The sequence below is a fragment of the Globicephala melas genome, chromosome 3 (assembly GCF_963455315.2).
Source record: "Globicephala melas chromosome 3, mGloMel1.2, whole genome shotgun sequence".
NCBI classification, from domain to species: domain Eukaryota; kingdom Metazoa; phylum Chordata; class Mammalia; order Artiodactyla; family Delphinidae; genus Globicephala; species Globicephala melas.
The window spans coordinates 8,417,030-8,434,986 of NC_083316.1; the positions used below are offsets into that span (position 1 = coordinate 8,417,030).

The window sequence follows — 17,957 nt, forward strand, 5'->3', positions numbered from 1 at the left end:
CCTCGGAGCCGGGGTGGGAAGGAGGGAGAAAATAATGCTCTAAGTAAATGAGCTCCTCGTTGGGAACCACTGTCAAGAAATAGTCAATTTTATAGATTTAATAAATGTTGAACTTCTATCTACTCCTGGCTTGTGGGTTCTCAAGTTCCCGTCCGTGTCTTCCAACTTCCCCCCACAGCTTCCTGGATGATAGAAGTTTCCGAAGGCCGCTGATTCCAGAAGGTACTGTCCGGCGTTAAACTAGTCTCTAGTAAGAAATAAGTCTCAGGCGGCCTATACTGCGCATGCGCGAGCTTTTGCGCCCGCCCGCGAGAGCAGAGTGTGTTCTTGCTTCCGCGGTAGTTTCCGCCGGTTGCGGGAGAGTAACTGGAGTGGCTGCATCATGGCGTCCGTGGGGACCCTCGCCTTCGATGAATATGGCCGCCCTTTCCTCATCATCAAGGATCAGGACCGCAAGTCTCGTCTTATGGGACTTGAGGCCCTCAAGGTAACGGGACGGGGACGCACTGGCGGTGGGATGAGAGGACGCGGCCGAAGCCAGTGGCTCTGCGCCTGCGCCGCTTCACAGCGGTTCTGCCACGTGCTCCCGGGGAAGGTTCGAGGGAGCCCCTCTGGTCTCCAGTCCTGCGGTCCACGCCTCGGGCCCGGGAAAGGCCAACGTATAAGCCCTTAGTCCCATTTGGCAGTGAAAGAGGCCCGCAGGCGCCCTTCAGAGTTGGGTGGGGTGGCTTGGATTCACAGGCGTTGAAGGCGCGTCCCCGCTGGTTTCTCCAGCCTGCAGTCTTTCCGAGCAGCGTTTTCAGCAGTAAGATGCAGCGGAGGTGTTCTCAGGTCACCTGACCGGTTAGGACTCTGATTCTTAGCCTTCAGGCGGTGTCCCTGCAACAGCCCCAAAGGAAATGAGTTTAATTTTCTTTGTCGCTTCCTAAAGGCTTAGTCATTTACGGCGTATTTCATTTTTGAGTCCGTTTATGCATGGCGTATTCCAGGACGTGGGGTCGTAAAAATTTACAAACGAGCTACAGAAGTGAAAAGTTGTCACCAATAACCATCATACAAGATTGTGTGCGACCAAAATCACCAGTTTTGGGAGGGGTGGCAGGTAAAAGTTGGAGGGTGTCCTTCAGGCGTTGGAGAGAGGATTGATTGGCTTTTGATCAGGGATGGAGTTATGTTTTGAATGGGAAAGAGCTAGCTTCCAGGAAGAGGAAACAGCGAACGCAAGGACCGGGACAGGAGAACGCATGGCATTTTGTAGAAGACAGCACTTCGGTTTTAACAGCACAGTCTACTTTAAGTTACAGTGGCTCCGAAAAGTGGAAGTTCTTGCATGCCTCGCAATCGAGATGTTATCCTGAGGGATGGGAGGGGAGCCATTGAAGGGGATTTGAACAGAATCACAATTTAAGTAGAACTAAACTTGGGGAGGTAGCATTTAGGATGGAATCCATGACGTTGCTGTGTATGGACCGTGTCACCAGGTCAGAGGTGTCCCTGTTTGCTTAGTTTTTTGGGGTTTCACTAAATTAAGAAGCAGTACAGTTCTACTCCGGGCTGTTTGTTTGACTTAGGACAAGTTACACAACCCAGTGGGGGCAATACACCCCCGTCGAGCTGAGGACCAGAGTTAAACGGGGTAACGTAAGGAGTGGCCGCCCAGTCTTGGTATGTGGTAGATGCTCACACCACTTGTGTTACGCATTCAATTCCATTTTTCACTTCACAGAAAGTAACAGCCAAGTACATGCACCCAAAATACCAGTATAACAGAAGGTCCAGGTTATTTTGGACCTGCCACATCTCGTGTAGTTCTCGCACTCTGAGACAGGTACTATTTTATGGAATAGGAAACTTGACCCCACAGGAGTTAAGGGATTGCTTGAGGTCCCAGAGCTAGTAAAGAACGGGATCACGGTTCAGGCCCACCTCTGTGTGACTCCGCAGCCGGTGGTCTAAAGCCCACTTCTCAGCCTCTGCGCTGTTGATATTTCGGGCTGAATCCTTCTCCGTTGTGGGGTCTGTCCTGTTCGGGATGTTTACGCCTCTACCCACTGTGGTCCCCTCCCTGACTGTGGCAACCAGAGGTGTCTCCGGGCATTGCCAAATATCTCCTGGCGGGCAGTATCACCCCTGGTTAAGAATATATATGCCACGCCCCTGTGGTTATTGGCCTATAAAAATTCCATTGTGCAGACCTATCAGTCAAGGTGTATTTTGAGGATTACCAGTATTTTCACAAACCTGGTGAACTTTGTGTGTTTTGTTACCTGTTAGATGGGGTGACGGGTAGGCTTCACGGCACGTGCGCGCTTGAACTGCTTGGAGACTTGGTCAGGATTTTGACGGGCGGAGGGTTTTCTGTGCATTGGTGCTTCAGCGACCAGAGGACCTGTTGGGTCGCAGGCACAGGTCCTCACTGGAAGGGGGCGGGGTCTCAGACTGTGGAGGGCTTTGAAGAGCAGCTGGAGCTTTCAGACGTGAGAGTTGAGGTGCTGGGGAGTCATTTAAGGGCTGGGGACTGGAAAGTAACATGTTTGAGAGAAATGGATAGCTTAGCTGGATGGAGGATGAATCCAAAGGATCGGTGGTGAGGTAAGAGACCAGGAAATCTGTAAGGTGCGATGGATCAGGGTTAGGTCGGTGACGGCAGGAATAGGAAGACAGGGAACCACACAAATGAGTGCAATCGTGTGGAAGGAGGAAAGGATGCATTCAGGCTGCTGTTATTTTCAGCATTGACCACCTTGTGGGTTGTGTACTGGCTGGACCACCTGAGAGAGGAGTGTGCAGTAAACCGTAGTGCGACAGTTCAAGGTGCTGTGTGTTGACGGCCAGACTCTTCATATGACGTTAGCATTGCACAGTGCTCTTGCAAGGCCTGTCAGGTCAGACTGTCTCTGCTCTGGGCTGTAAAATGGGCCCGTAGAACCTGCCTCATAGATGTGTTGAGGATTAAAGAGAGAACACAGAGCACTTAGCTCTGTTCTTTTACATAAGAATTGTCTTCTAACACTAGCAGTTGGGAAGTGGTCACCGTTAGATATGGACCTGTCTGCTGCTACTTCTAGAGAATGGAAAATATGTCATAAGTGATTTTTATAACCATCAGCTCTATGTTCTTAACTCTTAAAATTATATGTAACTTGAATATTGGCTTTTTCTGTTTCATTTAGTCTCATATAATGGCAGCAAAGGCTGTAGCAAATACAATGAAAACATCACTTGGACCAAATGGTAAGAGACTAACATTCTCTGTTTTTTAACAAAAGTCATAAATCATAAATAGTCAATACGGTATCTTTGCCGAAAGTTAGGAAATGAAGGGAGGCATCGTCTCCCCTAATGTGGCCAAACGTTTTTGGTGTATTCCAGACCTTAAACACGGTTACAGTCATAATGTGCATAAAATTTTAGGTTAGGTGTTTTATCCACTTAACATAATTACCATTAGCATTTTCTAAATCATAGCTGTTGTCTTTTGTGACATTATATTTTGTGATGACTGTTACATTTTGTGATGCTGCATAATTTTTTTGCCATTTCTCTAGTTTTGGCCATTTTAAATTGTTTCCAGTGTTATGCTTTAGATTAGCCAATCTAGAAAGGTCTCCATGGAGATATTCCTTTATGTATGTTGAATTATTTATTTATAATAAATTCCTAGATAGGAACTGGGTCAAGAGGTCAAAGCCATTTTAAACATTGGTGTCTTTTAGGGCTCGATAAGATGATGGTGGATAAGGATGGCGACGTGACCGTAACTAATGACGGTGCCACCATCTTAAGCATGATGGATGTTGATCATCAGATCGCCAAGCTGATGGTCGAACTGTCCAAATCACAGGATGATGAAATTGGAGATGGAACCACAGGAGTGGTTGGTAAGAAAAGGCAAAATGTCCTTTCTCATTTAAGAGGTGTTATTTAATATTACAGGCCTAACACGCCTGCTGAGAATTTGTTTATTCTGAATTAAATCATGAGGAGGCAGTCGGACAAATCCAAATGGACATGATACAAGACAAGTGCCCCAGACTCTTCAAAACTGTCACTGTCATAAAAGAACAAGAAAGGGGTGGGGAGTAGAGTTAGGCAATTATTCTAGATTAAAGGAGCTAAAGAGAAATGACAGCCAGCTGTAATGTGTAAAACTTGGTTGGATGCCTGGCTTGTTTGTTTTTCCTAGCTGTGAAGAATGTTTGGGACATATGGGGTCATTTGTGAGTCATGTGTTAGAGTAGTATCTTATCGATGTTAAGGTTCCTGAGTATGACAGTTGTGTTACAGAGATGCAGGAGAATGACCTTTTCCTTAGGAGCTGTGTTGAAGTATTTAGGGGTTACATGTCTGATTTCTGCAACTAATTTTCATAGTTGAAAAGAAAAGGCACACATCTGTAGAGAAAACAAATGCGGCAAAATGTTATTAATGAGTAAACTAGTGTTCATTTTACTGTCATGAAATTTTTTCTGAAGGTTTGAATTTTTTAAAAGTTTAGGAGGATTGATAAGATGAATATCTTTAATGTTTCTGTATCTGAAATTTGAATTAATTTATTCAGCAAATATTTCAAATATTCATTGGGTACCAAGCACTGTTCTGGATGTGCTAGGAATACAGCAGCATTAAAACAAACTCCTCATCTTTGTGATGCTGAAATGAGAGGGAAAGGCAAGGTTGGGGGGAGGATAATAAACAAATTTTGTAATCCTTTTATCGCCAACATAAATGTCCCTGAACAGAAATCCCTGGGCCAGGATACATAAGTTTTTTCCCCTTTATAAAAATGTTTGCGATTTATGTTCTTTACATTCTGTATATCACCAAGAATTGAATATACAGGTTAGAACCGAAGCAGAATTAGATTAGATGGCCTCGGCCTCTAAGATGCTTCCAGCTTAATTCTGGAAGCTTCGTATTTCCAGTGGTAGCATCTAATTTGTTTTGAGTTTTAGCGATTTCCTGAGCCAGGTGTGTGCTGTCTCATTCTCAGTCCTGGCTGGTGCCCTGTTGGAAGAGGCTGAGCAGCTGCTGGACCGCGGCATTCACCCCATCAGGATCGCCGATGGCTACGAGCAGGCCGCCCGCATCGCTATCGAGTACCTGGACAGGATCAGCGATAGTGTCCTCGTCGACACGAAGGACACCGAGCCCCTGATCCAGACCGCGAAGACCACGCTGGGCTCCAAAGTGTGCGTGTACAGTACAGTGTTGCCGGGCGCGTTCACAGAGTGGGCAGAGTTTGTGTGCTTGTTCAGAAAGGCAACTGAGAATTATCATTGATGGTTTCCTGTTGATTTAATGAGCTGCTTTCGGTTTGTGTTGTTATTTTGGTTTACTCTGTCTTTACTGCAAATGTAGACGGGCATTTTGTGTTTTAGTTGGAAGCTGAATTTCCAGGTTTGGTTATTAAGGCCTCTTGACAGTATTTGGAAACTATAGAGTTCTTTAATTTGGCAGGATAGGACGGGTTAGCAAAAGGTCCTACTAGTGGGATATATTAATTTTTCATAGCACTTCTTTCTACCATTTCTTTGCTAGGAAGCCTTTTAGTGGGAAAGTTCTGCTTTTATTCATTCAACAAGCAAGTTAATGATCCAGAATTTTGATTTAGTATGAAGGGGCAGTCTTGAAGTTTGACTTAAGCTGAAAGTGACTTACGTTTGGAACATTTACATAGTACTGACTGTGTGCCAGGCCTGCTGCCAAGTCTTGGGGACTCAAGACACAGTCGTTGCCCCAGAGACTCAAAGCAGCGTCAGCCCCAGGACACACTTACTTTGAACAACGGTAGAGACTCGTGGGCTCTTGTAAAAATGTAGCATAAAAATCCAGTGTAAGGTGCCTTATTACGCTGTTTTTCTTATCCATATCAATTTGAGAAATTTTTTAATTTGTACCAAGAAGGAAGACATGGTCTCAACTTAGAGGTCAGGGGAAGTACTACAAAAATGTCTGCTGCTTTCTGCCTTCGGGGAAAGGCATCCACTGCAGCACTGTGTTAAAGCAAAGAAGTCTTCAGTGATGCCAGCTGTCCCCTTGTTGCAGGTCTGAGCTGAGACAGCTCCGGGGCAAGGGTGACTACCCAGAGTGGCCTCTGTCACAAGGACAGCATTGTTTTTCTCCTGGGAAGCAGGCATTACCCTTTCTTGAAGTGCACAAATCGTGTGTTATTATTGCTTTCTAAGTTGACCCTGCTTTATTTGCAAGTCTTTATAAAACCCCAGTATGTGTAGGTCTTTACTATAGAAAATGTCCAAATGGATTAACGAGGGCCAGATATCCTCAACATAGAGCAAAACGTTGTATATCAGTTACTTAGGTCACACGGTATTTTTAGTTTCATGGTTATCTGTTCTAGGTGACCTAAGATTTCAGGCACTGTATTTCAAGTACTAGAGTTCCCTTGTGGTTTCTCCAGAATCAAATTAAAATTACTGAGCAGTCTTTTCCGATGTTTCAAAACTTTCAGAAAAGAAAACGTCCCCCCTCTGTAACTGATATGGTCAGGCCTTTCTCATTAAGTGCTGCACCTCCTGTGGATGAGATTGGCTTCTCCTTGGTGGTTTCATCGCTCTCCCATTCTGTTTTGGACTTCAGGATGTTAATAGTATTAAAAAGTGGCAGTCTTGGTAAATTTTCGGTTCTTGCCATACTTCAGTGGTCTCTTACCTTACGTATATTCATAATGGAAGGAAATAGTAAATTTCAGTTATTGTTAGTGAAAATAAAGATGGAATTATTTTCCCATCCCAGGTTATGATTCCCTTTGGGGGTCCCTGCATCCCAGGTTAAGAATCCCTGCTCCAGACGGTTGAAAGTGAAGGTCGTGGTGGCATTCTTTTTGTACAGTATCTGTGGGTCACAGTACGTTGTGTCATATGAGTTACCACATCACGTGTTGTGCTCTGGTTGCAGTCACTGTTCAGTGAACGTGAAAGGTTTGTTTCATGTGTTTCAGGGTTAACAGCTGTCACCGACAAATGGCCGAGATTGCCGTGAACGCCGTCCTCACTGTTGCCGACATGCAGCGCAGAGACGTTGACTTCGAGCTCATCAAAGTAGAAGGCAAAGTGGGCGGGAGGCTGGAGGACACCAAGCTGATCAAGGGCGTGATCGTGGACAAGGATTTCAGTCACCCGCAGATGCCCAAAGTGAGTCAGCGCCTTCTGCAGCTTCAGGCTTTTCCCTCCTTAGCCCACTGGTTTGTTCATAACGTTTCTGTCTCTCACTGTAGCAAGTGGAAGATGCTAAGATTGCCATCTTAACATGTCCGTTTGAACCGCCGAAACCAAAGACGAAGCATAAGCTGGATGTGACGTCTGTAGAAGATTTTAAAGCCCTTCAGAAATATGAGAAGGAGAAGTTTGAGGAGATGATTCGGCAGGTAAGTCTTACCGTGGCTCTTGGTGAAATTTAAAACTTTGAAAGGGTGCAGTTAGTTAGCTCCAGGAAGTGAATACATGTGGTGCTGGTCTGTGTTAATCTTGCTACTTTATGTGGCTACAAATAAGGTATTAAAGGTATAGGCTTCTTTCCTTTATTTTTTCTTTAAATCTTATTTTTTGTATATATAAACTTACTTATCTTTGGCTGCGTTGGGTCTTCGTTGCTTTGCGCGGGCTTTTCTCTAGTTGCGGCGAGCGGGGGCGACTCATTGCGGTGGCTTCTCTTGTTGTGGAACACGGGCTCTACGCACACGGGCTTCAGTAGTTGTGGCTCGCGGGCTCTAGAGCGCAGGCTCAGTAGTTGTGGCACACGGGCTTAGTGGCTCTGCGGCATGTGGGATCTTCCTGGACCAGGGCTCGAACCCGTGTCCTCTGCATTAGCAGGCGGATTCTTAACCACTGTGCCACCAGGGAAGCCCCTCCTTTACTTTTAAATTATCAAATGGATAAACATTCACAGTGAGAAAAAAATCAAATGGCACAGGACGGCATAAGGGGGCAAGTCTTAAAATGGTAACGTGTCTGGGGCGCATGAACGACTCGGCCTGTGTATTTGGAGCTGCACTTTCGATTTTATGTGCTTATTCTCCTGGGCACATCTGAGCTAGTGTGTGCCAGGTTTGAACAGTTGTAGTGTGGCTTACCACATGTTTGAGACTTCCAAGTATAACTTTCAGACAAAAGAGTTGCTGAGTAACCGAAATCAAACCAGAATGCAGTCATAGTCATCCCAGTTCATTGCTTCAACAAGTCAAGAGTTTTATTTTATAAATACTTAACTTTCTCTCTGGCTATTAACGTTTTACACGTGCCTGCTCTCCGACGAAACGGTTTCCTCTTTTGGGGACTCTGTCCTTGGGAGTTTTAAACACCAGCACTCAGGGATGCATGAACATGGGTCTCTATTGAAACATTATCATAGCAAACAAACTAGAACCTGTTCCATTGTTTCTGAGGGGAGGGGGGAATAGTTGAGTTCATTTATGCTTTCATGGTATATCTCTCTGCTTAGTACATACCAGACGCTGTCGTGGGCACTGGATATACGCAGTAAACAAAGCAGAGCGCTTGCTCCTAGGGTGCAGAATAGGGGAAAGCGGGTCGGGGGACTGTTACAGACGCTGGTCAGAGGGCCTCTGGGGGCGTGGCACGTGGGCAGAGACCTCAGAGAAGTGAGAGCCGCATGGCTGGGTGAGGAGCGTTCCAGGCTGCGGCGAGGTGGGCGTGGGCAGCATGTGCAAAGGCCCTGAGGCTGGGAACAGCAGGCTGAGGGGTTGGGTATGCTGGCAGAGGGTTGTAAATGAAAGCTTGTTACCTGGGCTCTATCTAGGGTAGCCATGGGAGTGCTGGCCAAGGTGCCCTGCAGGAAAAGAGGACAGGAACCAAGATGCCAAGGGGGTCAGGTGGACCGTGTCGATAGGTGTGCAGGTTGCCAGGAATGCTGACAGGAGTGGTGATGGGGCTGGATGCCAACACTGTCAGGAATGAGAGTGTGACCCAAAGAGGGACGCTGTGGGTGGCCGGGAGAGGCAAGGGCCCCTCCTGTTTGGAGCAGGTGGGAGGGAAAACAGCCATTTGAGGAGGAGGCGTGGCGTGTTGGTTTTTCAGGGGACGCCAGCGTTCGATCACAGCCAGAATGGAAAGGGAACATTGCCAAGAAGGAGTTTGGCGATGGGCTCAATTCCAGAGGGCCACTGGACGCTTCCAGAGGGTCGGGGAAGCGGGGGAGGAGGGGGAGAACCAGGTGGGTGGGTGGAGACAGGAGTGAAATGGCAGCTGTGGGACACGGCATAGTCCTTACCGCCTGGGGAGGGATTGACAGTACCGATCACTGCCGCCGTCCCGGGAGGAGCCACTTAGCTGTTTGTGGCATTGGGGGCGGGGGAAGGTAGTGCTAGAATCAGGGTCACCTCTGTCGGCCTGTAAATTAGCCTGTATCTTCCACGGAGGATAGCCTACTCAAGTGCGAAAAGCAAGCTACAGAAAATTGTATCGCAAGATTCAACTTTTGTTAAACACACACACACGAATAAACTGCTTCATAGGTGTTCGTGGCAACACAGAGCTGTGACCTTGGTTTCCGGGGGGCAGGGTTTTGGCCTTGTTGACGTGCCTCGTGTTGCTACACTTGTAACGGTGGCATTCACGTGAATTGCTAACGTTTAAAGCTTTGTTTAAAAATGAGGTGATTCCCGTTGATACATGTTCAATATTTAGAGTTTAGAGATGACAGAAGGTAGACATTTGGGTATTTCTTTTCTTCTCTTTTCTGTGCATTATTTTAATGCACCCACCTACACACCTAGCTATGTTTCTCACCGTTTTTCAAACAGAAGAGCTCAAGGAGTACTTACTTTTTATTAACATGATTGCGGCATTTCTTTCCCCAGATTAAAGAAACTGGCGCCAACCTAGCCATTTGCCAGTGGGGCTTTGACGACGAAGCAAATCATTTACTTCTTCAGAATAACCTGCCTGCGGTTCGTTGGGTCGGAGGCCCTGAAATCGAGGTAGGAGGCTCCCTGTGAAGAGACTGTGAACACGGGTTGAGCTTACGGTGCGTTTCTGTACGTGAGGCTCCAGTGACCTCGCTCGCCTGCAGTCAGCACACTGCCAGGGCTCCACAGATAAGAGGAGGGTGCGCTGGGGAGAGGAGAACGCTAGAGTCTTTGTCACCATTTTTATATGTGTTTCTGATGTTTCACGGCACTTGGAGACGCTTTCCCCTCTCTCCCTGGCTGTCTCGTAGGCACTCTGAGGCAGGAGCACAGGCTGCCCACTTCACTGTCAGCCCCATCAGTACTGAGAGCCATTGCGGACGTGGTCCGTAGCCCGGCACACGTGGCCTTGTGGCTGCTCGTGGTGGGGACGGGTGGGGAGCTGAGGGCTGCGCACGGGGTCATGGCGCTGGGCCGCCGCAGCCTGACCAGGACACCCAGCTCTTCGGAACCTTGCTCAGTGAGCCAGGCTTTCGGGGCAGACTTTGAAACCTGGGCCAGGCTGGGGCAGAGGTTCTACTGAACACGGCGCTCGTGGGTCAAGTGTGGCTCCTCCGTGGTGCGATTCTGAGAGTCCCCGCTCACCAGCCTGTTCTTCCTTTCCCCCGGCCTGCCGGTCAGCTGATCGCCATTGCCACGGGCGGCCGCATCGTCCCGAGGTTCTCAGAGCTCACGGCCGAGAAGCTGGGCTTTGCGGGTCTTGTGAAGGAAATTTCATTCGGGACCACTAAAGACAAGATGCTGGTCATCGAGCAGTGCAAGAACTCCAGAGCCGTCACCATTTTCATCAGAGGAGGAAATAAGATGGTGAGAACACAGTTGTTTGTCCTACATTTTTTCAGAATTTGGAACGTGATTTGGCTTTTCCCATAATGTACTTAACTGAGACACAGTTACCTTAAGAAAGATGATAGCATCTTTCTTAGAGAAGCACGGACACGTCAGGAATTCCCTGGCGGTCCAGTGGTTAGGACTCAGCACATTCACTGCCAGGGCCTGGGTTCGGTCCCTGGTCAGGGAACTAAGATCCTGCAAGCCGTGCGGTGCAGCCGGGGAAAAAAAGGACACGTCACAACGTAAGATACTGAAGACCGTGTCCACTGTTGGGTCTACGAGGCCCACTTGCCTTTCCTCTGTCTCATAGGTATAAATGGGGAACCTGAGTGGTAACCATAGGCATGCTCTTCATTCACCAGGAATGGGTTTTTAGTGCATCGAGATGAGTAAGACTCATTGTAAGGGTGTTTCTTTGTCGTTTTTGTTTGACCCCCTTCACTTGGGCATAGGTCCTGGAATGAGTCCCTGGCTGCCCTGTATTTTGGGGTTTTTTAACTACATTATAGGGAGGAAAAGTAGAATAGATAAAAACCCATCTGGCAAAGAACTTTCTGGCACCAGTCTTTTTAACGAAGGATATTACTGGGGATGAGGTAGGAATATTTCCAGTACCCAGCAAGCACTTAGATTAAACCCCAGGTGCACGGTATTCGGCTCTAAAGTGATTAGATTGTGATCACGTTAACTTAGGCAAAATTGTTTTCCCCAGATCATTGAGGAAGCCAAACGATCCCTTCACGATGCTCTGTGTGTCATCCGGAACCTCATCCGTGACAACCGCGTGGTGTACGGCGGAGGCGCTGCTGAAATAGCCTGTGCTCTGGCCGTCAGCCAGGAGGCCGACAAGGTGAGCGAGACCCGTCACAGACTGTGCAGCGGGGATGCTAGACCCCAGGCGTCTGATCTGCGTCGATTCTCGTGCCGTGTACTCGAGTGCGGGTTACCACAAACCAGCGTGTCTCAGCCCTTTTCAGACCTTGCAGCCTCAACAGCAAATCTCTGCACTCTTAATGTTACTTGAAATTCAGAATTAGACGTCGTACCTGCAGGCACAGCAGGAAGGGCTGACCTGTTCCGACTTCTCACACATGTACCTTCTCCATCCTTATCCTGTAGTGACGTTTTCATAGGACGGTCTGTCCTTAGAATTCTTTATGAGTTAGTTTTTCAAAGTACACGATTTAATTATGTTTCCAAATAGCTGCTGGCGGGGGGCATTGGCCAAGTACGCTGACCGTAACCGTGTGCCCTTCCAGTGCCCGACCTTGGAGCAGTACGCCATGAGAGCCTTCGCCGACGCTCTGGAGGTCATCCCCATGGCCCTTGCCGAAAACAGCGGCATGAATCCCATCCAGACTATGACCGAAGTCCGAGCCAAACAAGTGAAGGAGATGAACCCTGCCCTCGGGATTGACTGTATGCACAGGGGAACAAACGGTGAGGCACCATCACCGCTCTGGGGCTGTGGTTCGACTTGAAACATTACGTGCTGCGTGTTATCCTGTCTTTTTAAATACTTAAACACACTTCAGGTATTCAGGTCCTGAATTTTAGAACATTTGATTTAATTACCTTGGGAATTGTTAGACTGCTGGTCTTAGCAACCTACAACTAATTTTAATAACAAAAAGCTGCAGTGTGGTATTTATTCCAAAGGTGACTTCCATTTTAGAAAATAATTTCCATCTTACCTTTTTTACACAAATGTCTGTCGGTGTGGGTTCTGTATGACCTATAAGACAGCTCTGAAATTGACTTTCGGTTTACAGCTGATTCTGTGGTCGTGTCCCATAAAGTCCAGGGTGTTTTAGAAATGGGAGGTACTGTAACTTCTGTAGCACTCGCATAGTTCATCTGCTGAAAAGGTAGCGCAGCTTTAGCGTGTTGGAACGGTGGTCCTGGTGGTTCCCAGTGATTCCTGATGGGGCCGTCTCTGGGGTTCTGCAGTTAGTCCTGACCACAGAGTCTCCAGCAGTTGGTGTTTGTTTTGTGGTACGCGGGCCTCTCACTGTTGTGGCCTCTCCCGTTGCGGAGCACAGGCTCTGGACACGCAGGCTCAGCGGCCATGGCTCACGGGCCCAGCCGCTCCGCGGAATGTGGGATCTTCCAGGACTGGAGCACGAACCCGCCTCCCCTGCATCAGCAGGCGGACTCTCAACCACTGTGCCACCAGGGAAGCCCTTGGTGTTGTGTTGTGTTTTGTTTTCTTCTGTTTTTACTTAGAACTGTAGGTATATTCTGGGTTTTAGGTTAGCAGCCCAAGGAGTTGAGTAACAGCAGCAACTCCTTGTCAGACACATATTTCAGTTCCTTTAACTTGAATGCCCAGGTCTTCGTTGGAGTCACTTTACGTTTCAGGCACGGTCACATCGGGCTTACTATCAGTAAGTGACGGCATTGGGTGTGCTGTGGGATGAGGTGTTGCTGAGCGATTCCCCTTTCGGCAGGTCACTGAGAAACTCAGCCTGTGGTTGAGGAGGCCCTGTCCCCACAGCTCTCTGGAAGCCAGGCTCACATTCCAGAATGTCCTGGGAAGCAGTGGAAGTGTACTAGTGGCTTCCAAATTTGTGTTTCTTAAGTTTTACTCTAATTCCATAAATTGGAGCAAGGTATTAGTAATAAATATGTATGCTGTTTTATAGTAATTTATATGTGTTTTTCAGATATGAAGCAACAACACGTCATAGAAACCTTGATTGGCAAAAAGCAGCAGATCTCTCTTGCAACACAAGTGGTTAGAATGATTTTGAAGATTGATGACATCCGTAAGCCTGGAGAATCTGAAGAATAAAAAAAGAATTTAGAATAAAATGTAGAAGTAAGATCCACTACCGTGATTAAATAAATGGGTGTCTCGTGATGATCTACAGTTATTTATTACTGTGTCCTTCATTAGACACTGTAGGTGCTATAACAACAGTAGCTGTTCGGTAGCAATAGTTTGACTTGTTCAGAGACCTGGAATTGTAGAGATGTGATCTCACAGGGTTTTTGTATTTGCTATTAAAGGGAACTCTTTAAACAGCCTTTATATTCTGCTCTTCAAGTTAAGAAACATTCATTGTAACATTCATCAAATGCCTTAATTGAAGGGGTTTGAGTTGATTTTTTTATTCTTTTTTTTTCCTTGTTTTTTTAATAAGCCGTAGGACCTGTATTTAACAGCTTTAAATGTTCCATTTGTTCTCAAGATTTATTTTAACACTGAGGAAGTATGGGCTTGGTCCTATTTATTTAAATGCTGCATCTGTGTAAATGGGTGGGATCTTTGACTGTAGAGACCCGTCAGAGGTGAGTATCCACCAAACGACTGTGGGATGTCTTAACGTGCTTTTAGGTTACACCGACGTGAGCTAGGGCGTTATTACTGTGCCACTGAGACCGTGTTAACAGCGTAACCTTCACGTAGTCCCCTTGGCGTTATCCTGCCCTGGCTCCACCCTAAGCGCAGGCCAGCATGTGTACAGAGAAGCCCAGAGTGGGCACAGGCTCTTGCACCACCTGCAGGTGCTTAGAAGGGCGATTCAGAACCCTGTTGGCGTTTTCTTATCAGAGGAACAGAACGAGTAGAGGTTAGAGTGAAATGTAGAAAAATGGGTTAAGTGGGAGGAAATACCTTGCAATGACCATGTATGAGTAGATTGGTATTGAATTAATTCTGCTTATTAAAATAATACTGGCTAACAGTGACATAGCCCTTACCAAAGGCCAAGGTGTGTTCTGAGAACTTTACCTGTTCTCACCACCTTGTAAAGGAGACAGTTTTCTTGTTATTCCCATCCTACAGGTGAGTTTTGATCATCTGCCAGCCTCTTCTGGCCAGTACATGGTAGAGCTTAGTCAAACCCTGGCAGTCTAACTCGAGAGTTCCCCTCTCCCCATTGGCTTGTTTGGTTCTCTAAAAGGATGTTTCGTAGAGAATCGTGATGATAAAGTTCACTCTTGTGCCACCAGGGGGAGAGGATTTGGACCAGTCAGGTTCCATAGAATTAGGAAACGATCCAGGGTTCCTTCTCCTGGGGACCTGGGTGCTGACCAGTCCTATCTATTGGGTCGTCGTGTTTTCTCTGCGTTAACACATTGGTGGTTTCGCTAGGCAGCGTAGTAGAAGCGCCAGTATCATTCACCCTAATGAACATACAACCTGGCACACGTTTCATCGTGAAATGGATTGTGAAGTGGCACTGTCATCACTTACACTGTTGCTTCCTGGGTGCAGCGTCAGAGTGCGTCAAGTTTGGGATCGTGTCAGACTTAGACCCACTTAGATAAATGTCTTGACCTAGTAGTTCAGGTGAGTTGATTTACAAGGGTGGATTCTAGCCTATAAAGGACATACAGCAACTTGCTTTGGACCAGTCTCACAAGAAGGGGTTTGTGGTTGAATGAAAAGAGCTACGAAACCGCTCCTCCAAAGAGTGGACCTCACAGATGCTTCTGCTGGTTTTGGTTGAGAGAAACTATGTGGCTATGAACAAACTCGTAGACATGTTGTTTCACAAGCTTTTGATGTTTTCCGGTAAAAGCACCTCTTCAGGGCACCATGTTACCTTCTATCTTCCAGTTCCAAATGGCTGGTCGAGTCTATATCCCTTGTATTGTAGCCGACCCCGTGTGTATCAGGAGCACACACCTCATCCTGTGTGTATCAAGAGCAGTGAAGGCACTTGACCCTGAAGCCGGATTCCCACGCAGGGCCCAGCATTGTCCTGTTGATTCCCAGTTCCTGCACTTGCGGCTTTATTCAGTGTTTTTGTTTGTTTGTTTGTCCTTTAGTTTGTTTTGTTTTCTGGCTGCACCGTGCAGCTTACGGGATCGTAGTTCCCGACCGGGGATCGAGCCCGGGCCCCAGCAGTGAAGGCGCCAAGTCCTAGCACTGGGTCACCAGGGAATTCCCTATTCAGTGTTTGTTAGGTGGCCTGGTCTTTAATTATAAACAACCACTCAGAAATACAAACGCTTCTGCAGGGGCTGAGAGGCTAGTGGGTTGTATGTGACCGAAGGTCTTGAATCCTTTCTTTCTTTGTTCGTGGTGAAACAGCTCCACTAAAGGGGGCGGGGGGGGGGGGAATGGGAGTAACGAAGTAACAAATAATTGAAGTACTACTAGGCGTGGAGAAGTGTTTCTGCATTTCAGGTGCTTCTTGGGGATAGCCAGGCAGACGCGGGTCATCTGAAGTGCCAGGAAAGAAGGGCACCAAAGACAGGTGGCTCCTTGGGGAGCGTTGGAGGAACGCAGTGGCAGCAGCGAGGGCACCTGGAACATGCTGGGTCCTGAGTGCTGTTGTAACGTCTTACGTAGGTGATAACAGCGATTTTCAAGGGGCTGTGAGGCCAACAGTAGTTTCTAAGAGCTGATTTGCCGTTTTTACCGTGTTGACAGTTGCACTGATGGTGCAGAAGCAGTGACGGGTAAAACTCGTGAGTAGGGATCGGGTGGTGGTGCTAGAAGCTGTATTCCTCACCACCACCCGCTTAGAAAGCTGCTGCCACTGAAGGGTGACCTCGAAGCAGTGCCAGCCACTGAGTCATTAGATTTCGGCCCCTGAGTACAACGCGTCTCGGTGCTCGCTCGACACAGCAAGTGTGTGAAGCACCTCACGTAACAGGCATGGCAGCCGCCTCAGCTGGACTGGCCCCTCCCTGTGGACACTGTCTTTATTTAAATGTGACTGACAGCCGGTTACTCACACGTCTGCGTGACAGACGGCTGCTCAGAAATGAATTGTGACCCTGTCACTTCAGTGGAACACCTACAACAAAAGTACCGTAGTCCGGGTGGCTTAGACAACACAGTTCTGGAGGCTGGCGGTCCAAGATCAAGGTGCCGACGGGTCCGGTGTCTGGTGAGAGTGCTTGTAGGCGGCAGCCACCTGCTCACTGTGGCTCCGGGAGGGTCTCTGGAGTCTCCCTCTTTCTCCCCCCACCCCCGCCAGCAACGACTGATGGTATTTGTGCGTGGCTCAGTAAGCTAGTGTTTTCCAATCATCAGTATATTACGGTCTCGTTCTTGTGTAGGTGGACCAACGTAACAGAATGAAAAGTTTATTGAAACTACCACTTGTTCTGTTTTGGAAGAGACTAAAACAGAATATGCACTGTTTTCCAACTAGTGTATATTAACGTGTGTTCATTATTTTAAAATAAATATTTGCCTTAATTTTTTAGTTTTATTTTCTAACACTAAATGCCAACGGGTGTAACTGACAAAAACATAAGCCCTTGGGAGGAGGGGGGAGGGTCCTCAATAAGTTTTTAAGCGCGTACAGGGATCTTGAGATCAAAACGTTTGAGAATTACTGCATTAGCACCTGAAATCCTCATGATATGCCGGTCATTGCCAAGAGACGCTGCGTAGTTTGCACCATTCACTCGTTGAAATAAACTCGTTCATACAGCGCTGAAAATCTGCACTTACCAAGACTTATTGTATGATCCTGACCCGTTTCAAGGGCGGTTGAAGCTGATGGTGTGAACTTCCGGCCTCTGTGCTCGCGGCCATGGTCATCTGGCCAGCCCCTCCACCCCCCTCCCGGTGGCAGGCAGGATTCCAAACCAGGGTTCAGTCTGGTTGTGCAGTCATCCAATCACGCTGATGTAGGTGCTGCCGTGAAGGGACTTTGCAGACGGCATGAAGTACTAGTCAGCTGACCTTAAGAGAGGGAGGTGATGCAGGTGAGCCCCGTGATATCACAGGAGCCCTTCGTGGTCACAGAAGGGAGGTGCAGGCGCGAAGGACTGGATGCCCCCCTGCTGGCCCTGAGATGCAGGGACCGTGTGCAGGCCCCGAAGACAGGCCTGAAGGGGCCGAGGAAGGAAACGGGGCCTCGGTCCCGAACTGCAAGGGACGGCTGTGGCAAAAACGGGTGCACACTTGGTCCTTGAACACCACGGGTTAGGGGCGCCGCCCACCTGTGCAGGTGAAGACCCCTGAGTGACTTACAGCCGGCCCTGTGGCCCTCCATACACTCAGTCCCACATCCAAGGATTCAACCAGCCGCGCATCGTGTAGCTCTGCAGTGTTTACTGTTGGAAAATACCCACCTGCAAGTGGACGCACGCAGTCCAGGCCTGTTCAAGGGTCAGCTGTATTTGGAAGTGGATCCTTCCCAGACCTCCTGAAGGGAGCCTAACGAGCCAGCAGCTGGACTTTGGCCTTGTGAGACCCAGAGCA

The 17,957-nt window shown here is 47.8% G+C and overlaps 1 protein-coding gene across 2 annotated transcripts; it reads left to right on the forward strand.

The window, feature by feature from the left end:
• The first annotated feature begins 302 nt into the window (after positions 1-302).
• On the forward strand, positions 303-16,950 carry CCT5 (chaperonin containing TCP1 subunit 5). Of its 2 annotated transcripts, XM_060295651.2 has the most exons (12): positions 303-487; positions 3,174-3,234; positions 3,717-3,881; positions 4,994-5,192; positions 6,962-7,154; positions 7,238-7,387; positions 9,839-9,958; positions 10,568-10,753; positions 11,493-11,630; positions 12,040-12,220; positions 13,447-13,601; positions 16,802-16,950. In XM_060295651.2, exons 1-11 carry the CDS (start codon positions 383-385, stop codon positions 13,572-13,574), a joined length of 1,626 nt encoding a protein of 541 aa, XP_060151634.1. In that variant the 5' UTR covers positions 303-382; the 3' UTR covers positions 13,575-13,601; positions 16,802-16,950. The 2 variants fall into 2 exon arrangements, with proteins under 2 accessions (XP_060151634.1, XP_030712419.1); XM_030856559.3 differs by lacking the exon at positions 16,802-16,950 and having other exon boundaries at positions 13,447-13,809.
• The last annotated feature ends 1,007 nt before the right edge of the window (positions 16,951-17,957 follow it).

Coding starts and splice junctions, on each gene's coding strand:
- CCT5 (XM_060295651.2), top strand. CDS start 383: ATGGCGTCCGTGGGGACCCTCGCCTTCGATGAATATGGCCGCCCTTTC. Junction 7,155..7,237: donor GTCACCCGCAGATGCCCAAA/GTGAGTCAGCGC, acceptor CTCTCACTGTAG/CAAGTGGAAGATGCTAAGAT. Junction 10,754..11,492: donor TCAGAGGAGGAAATAAGATG/GTGAGAACACAG, acceptor TGTTTTCCCCAG/ATCATTGAGGAAGCCAAACG.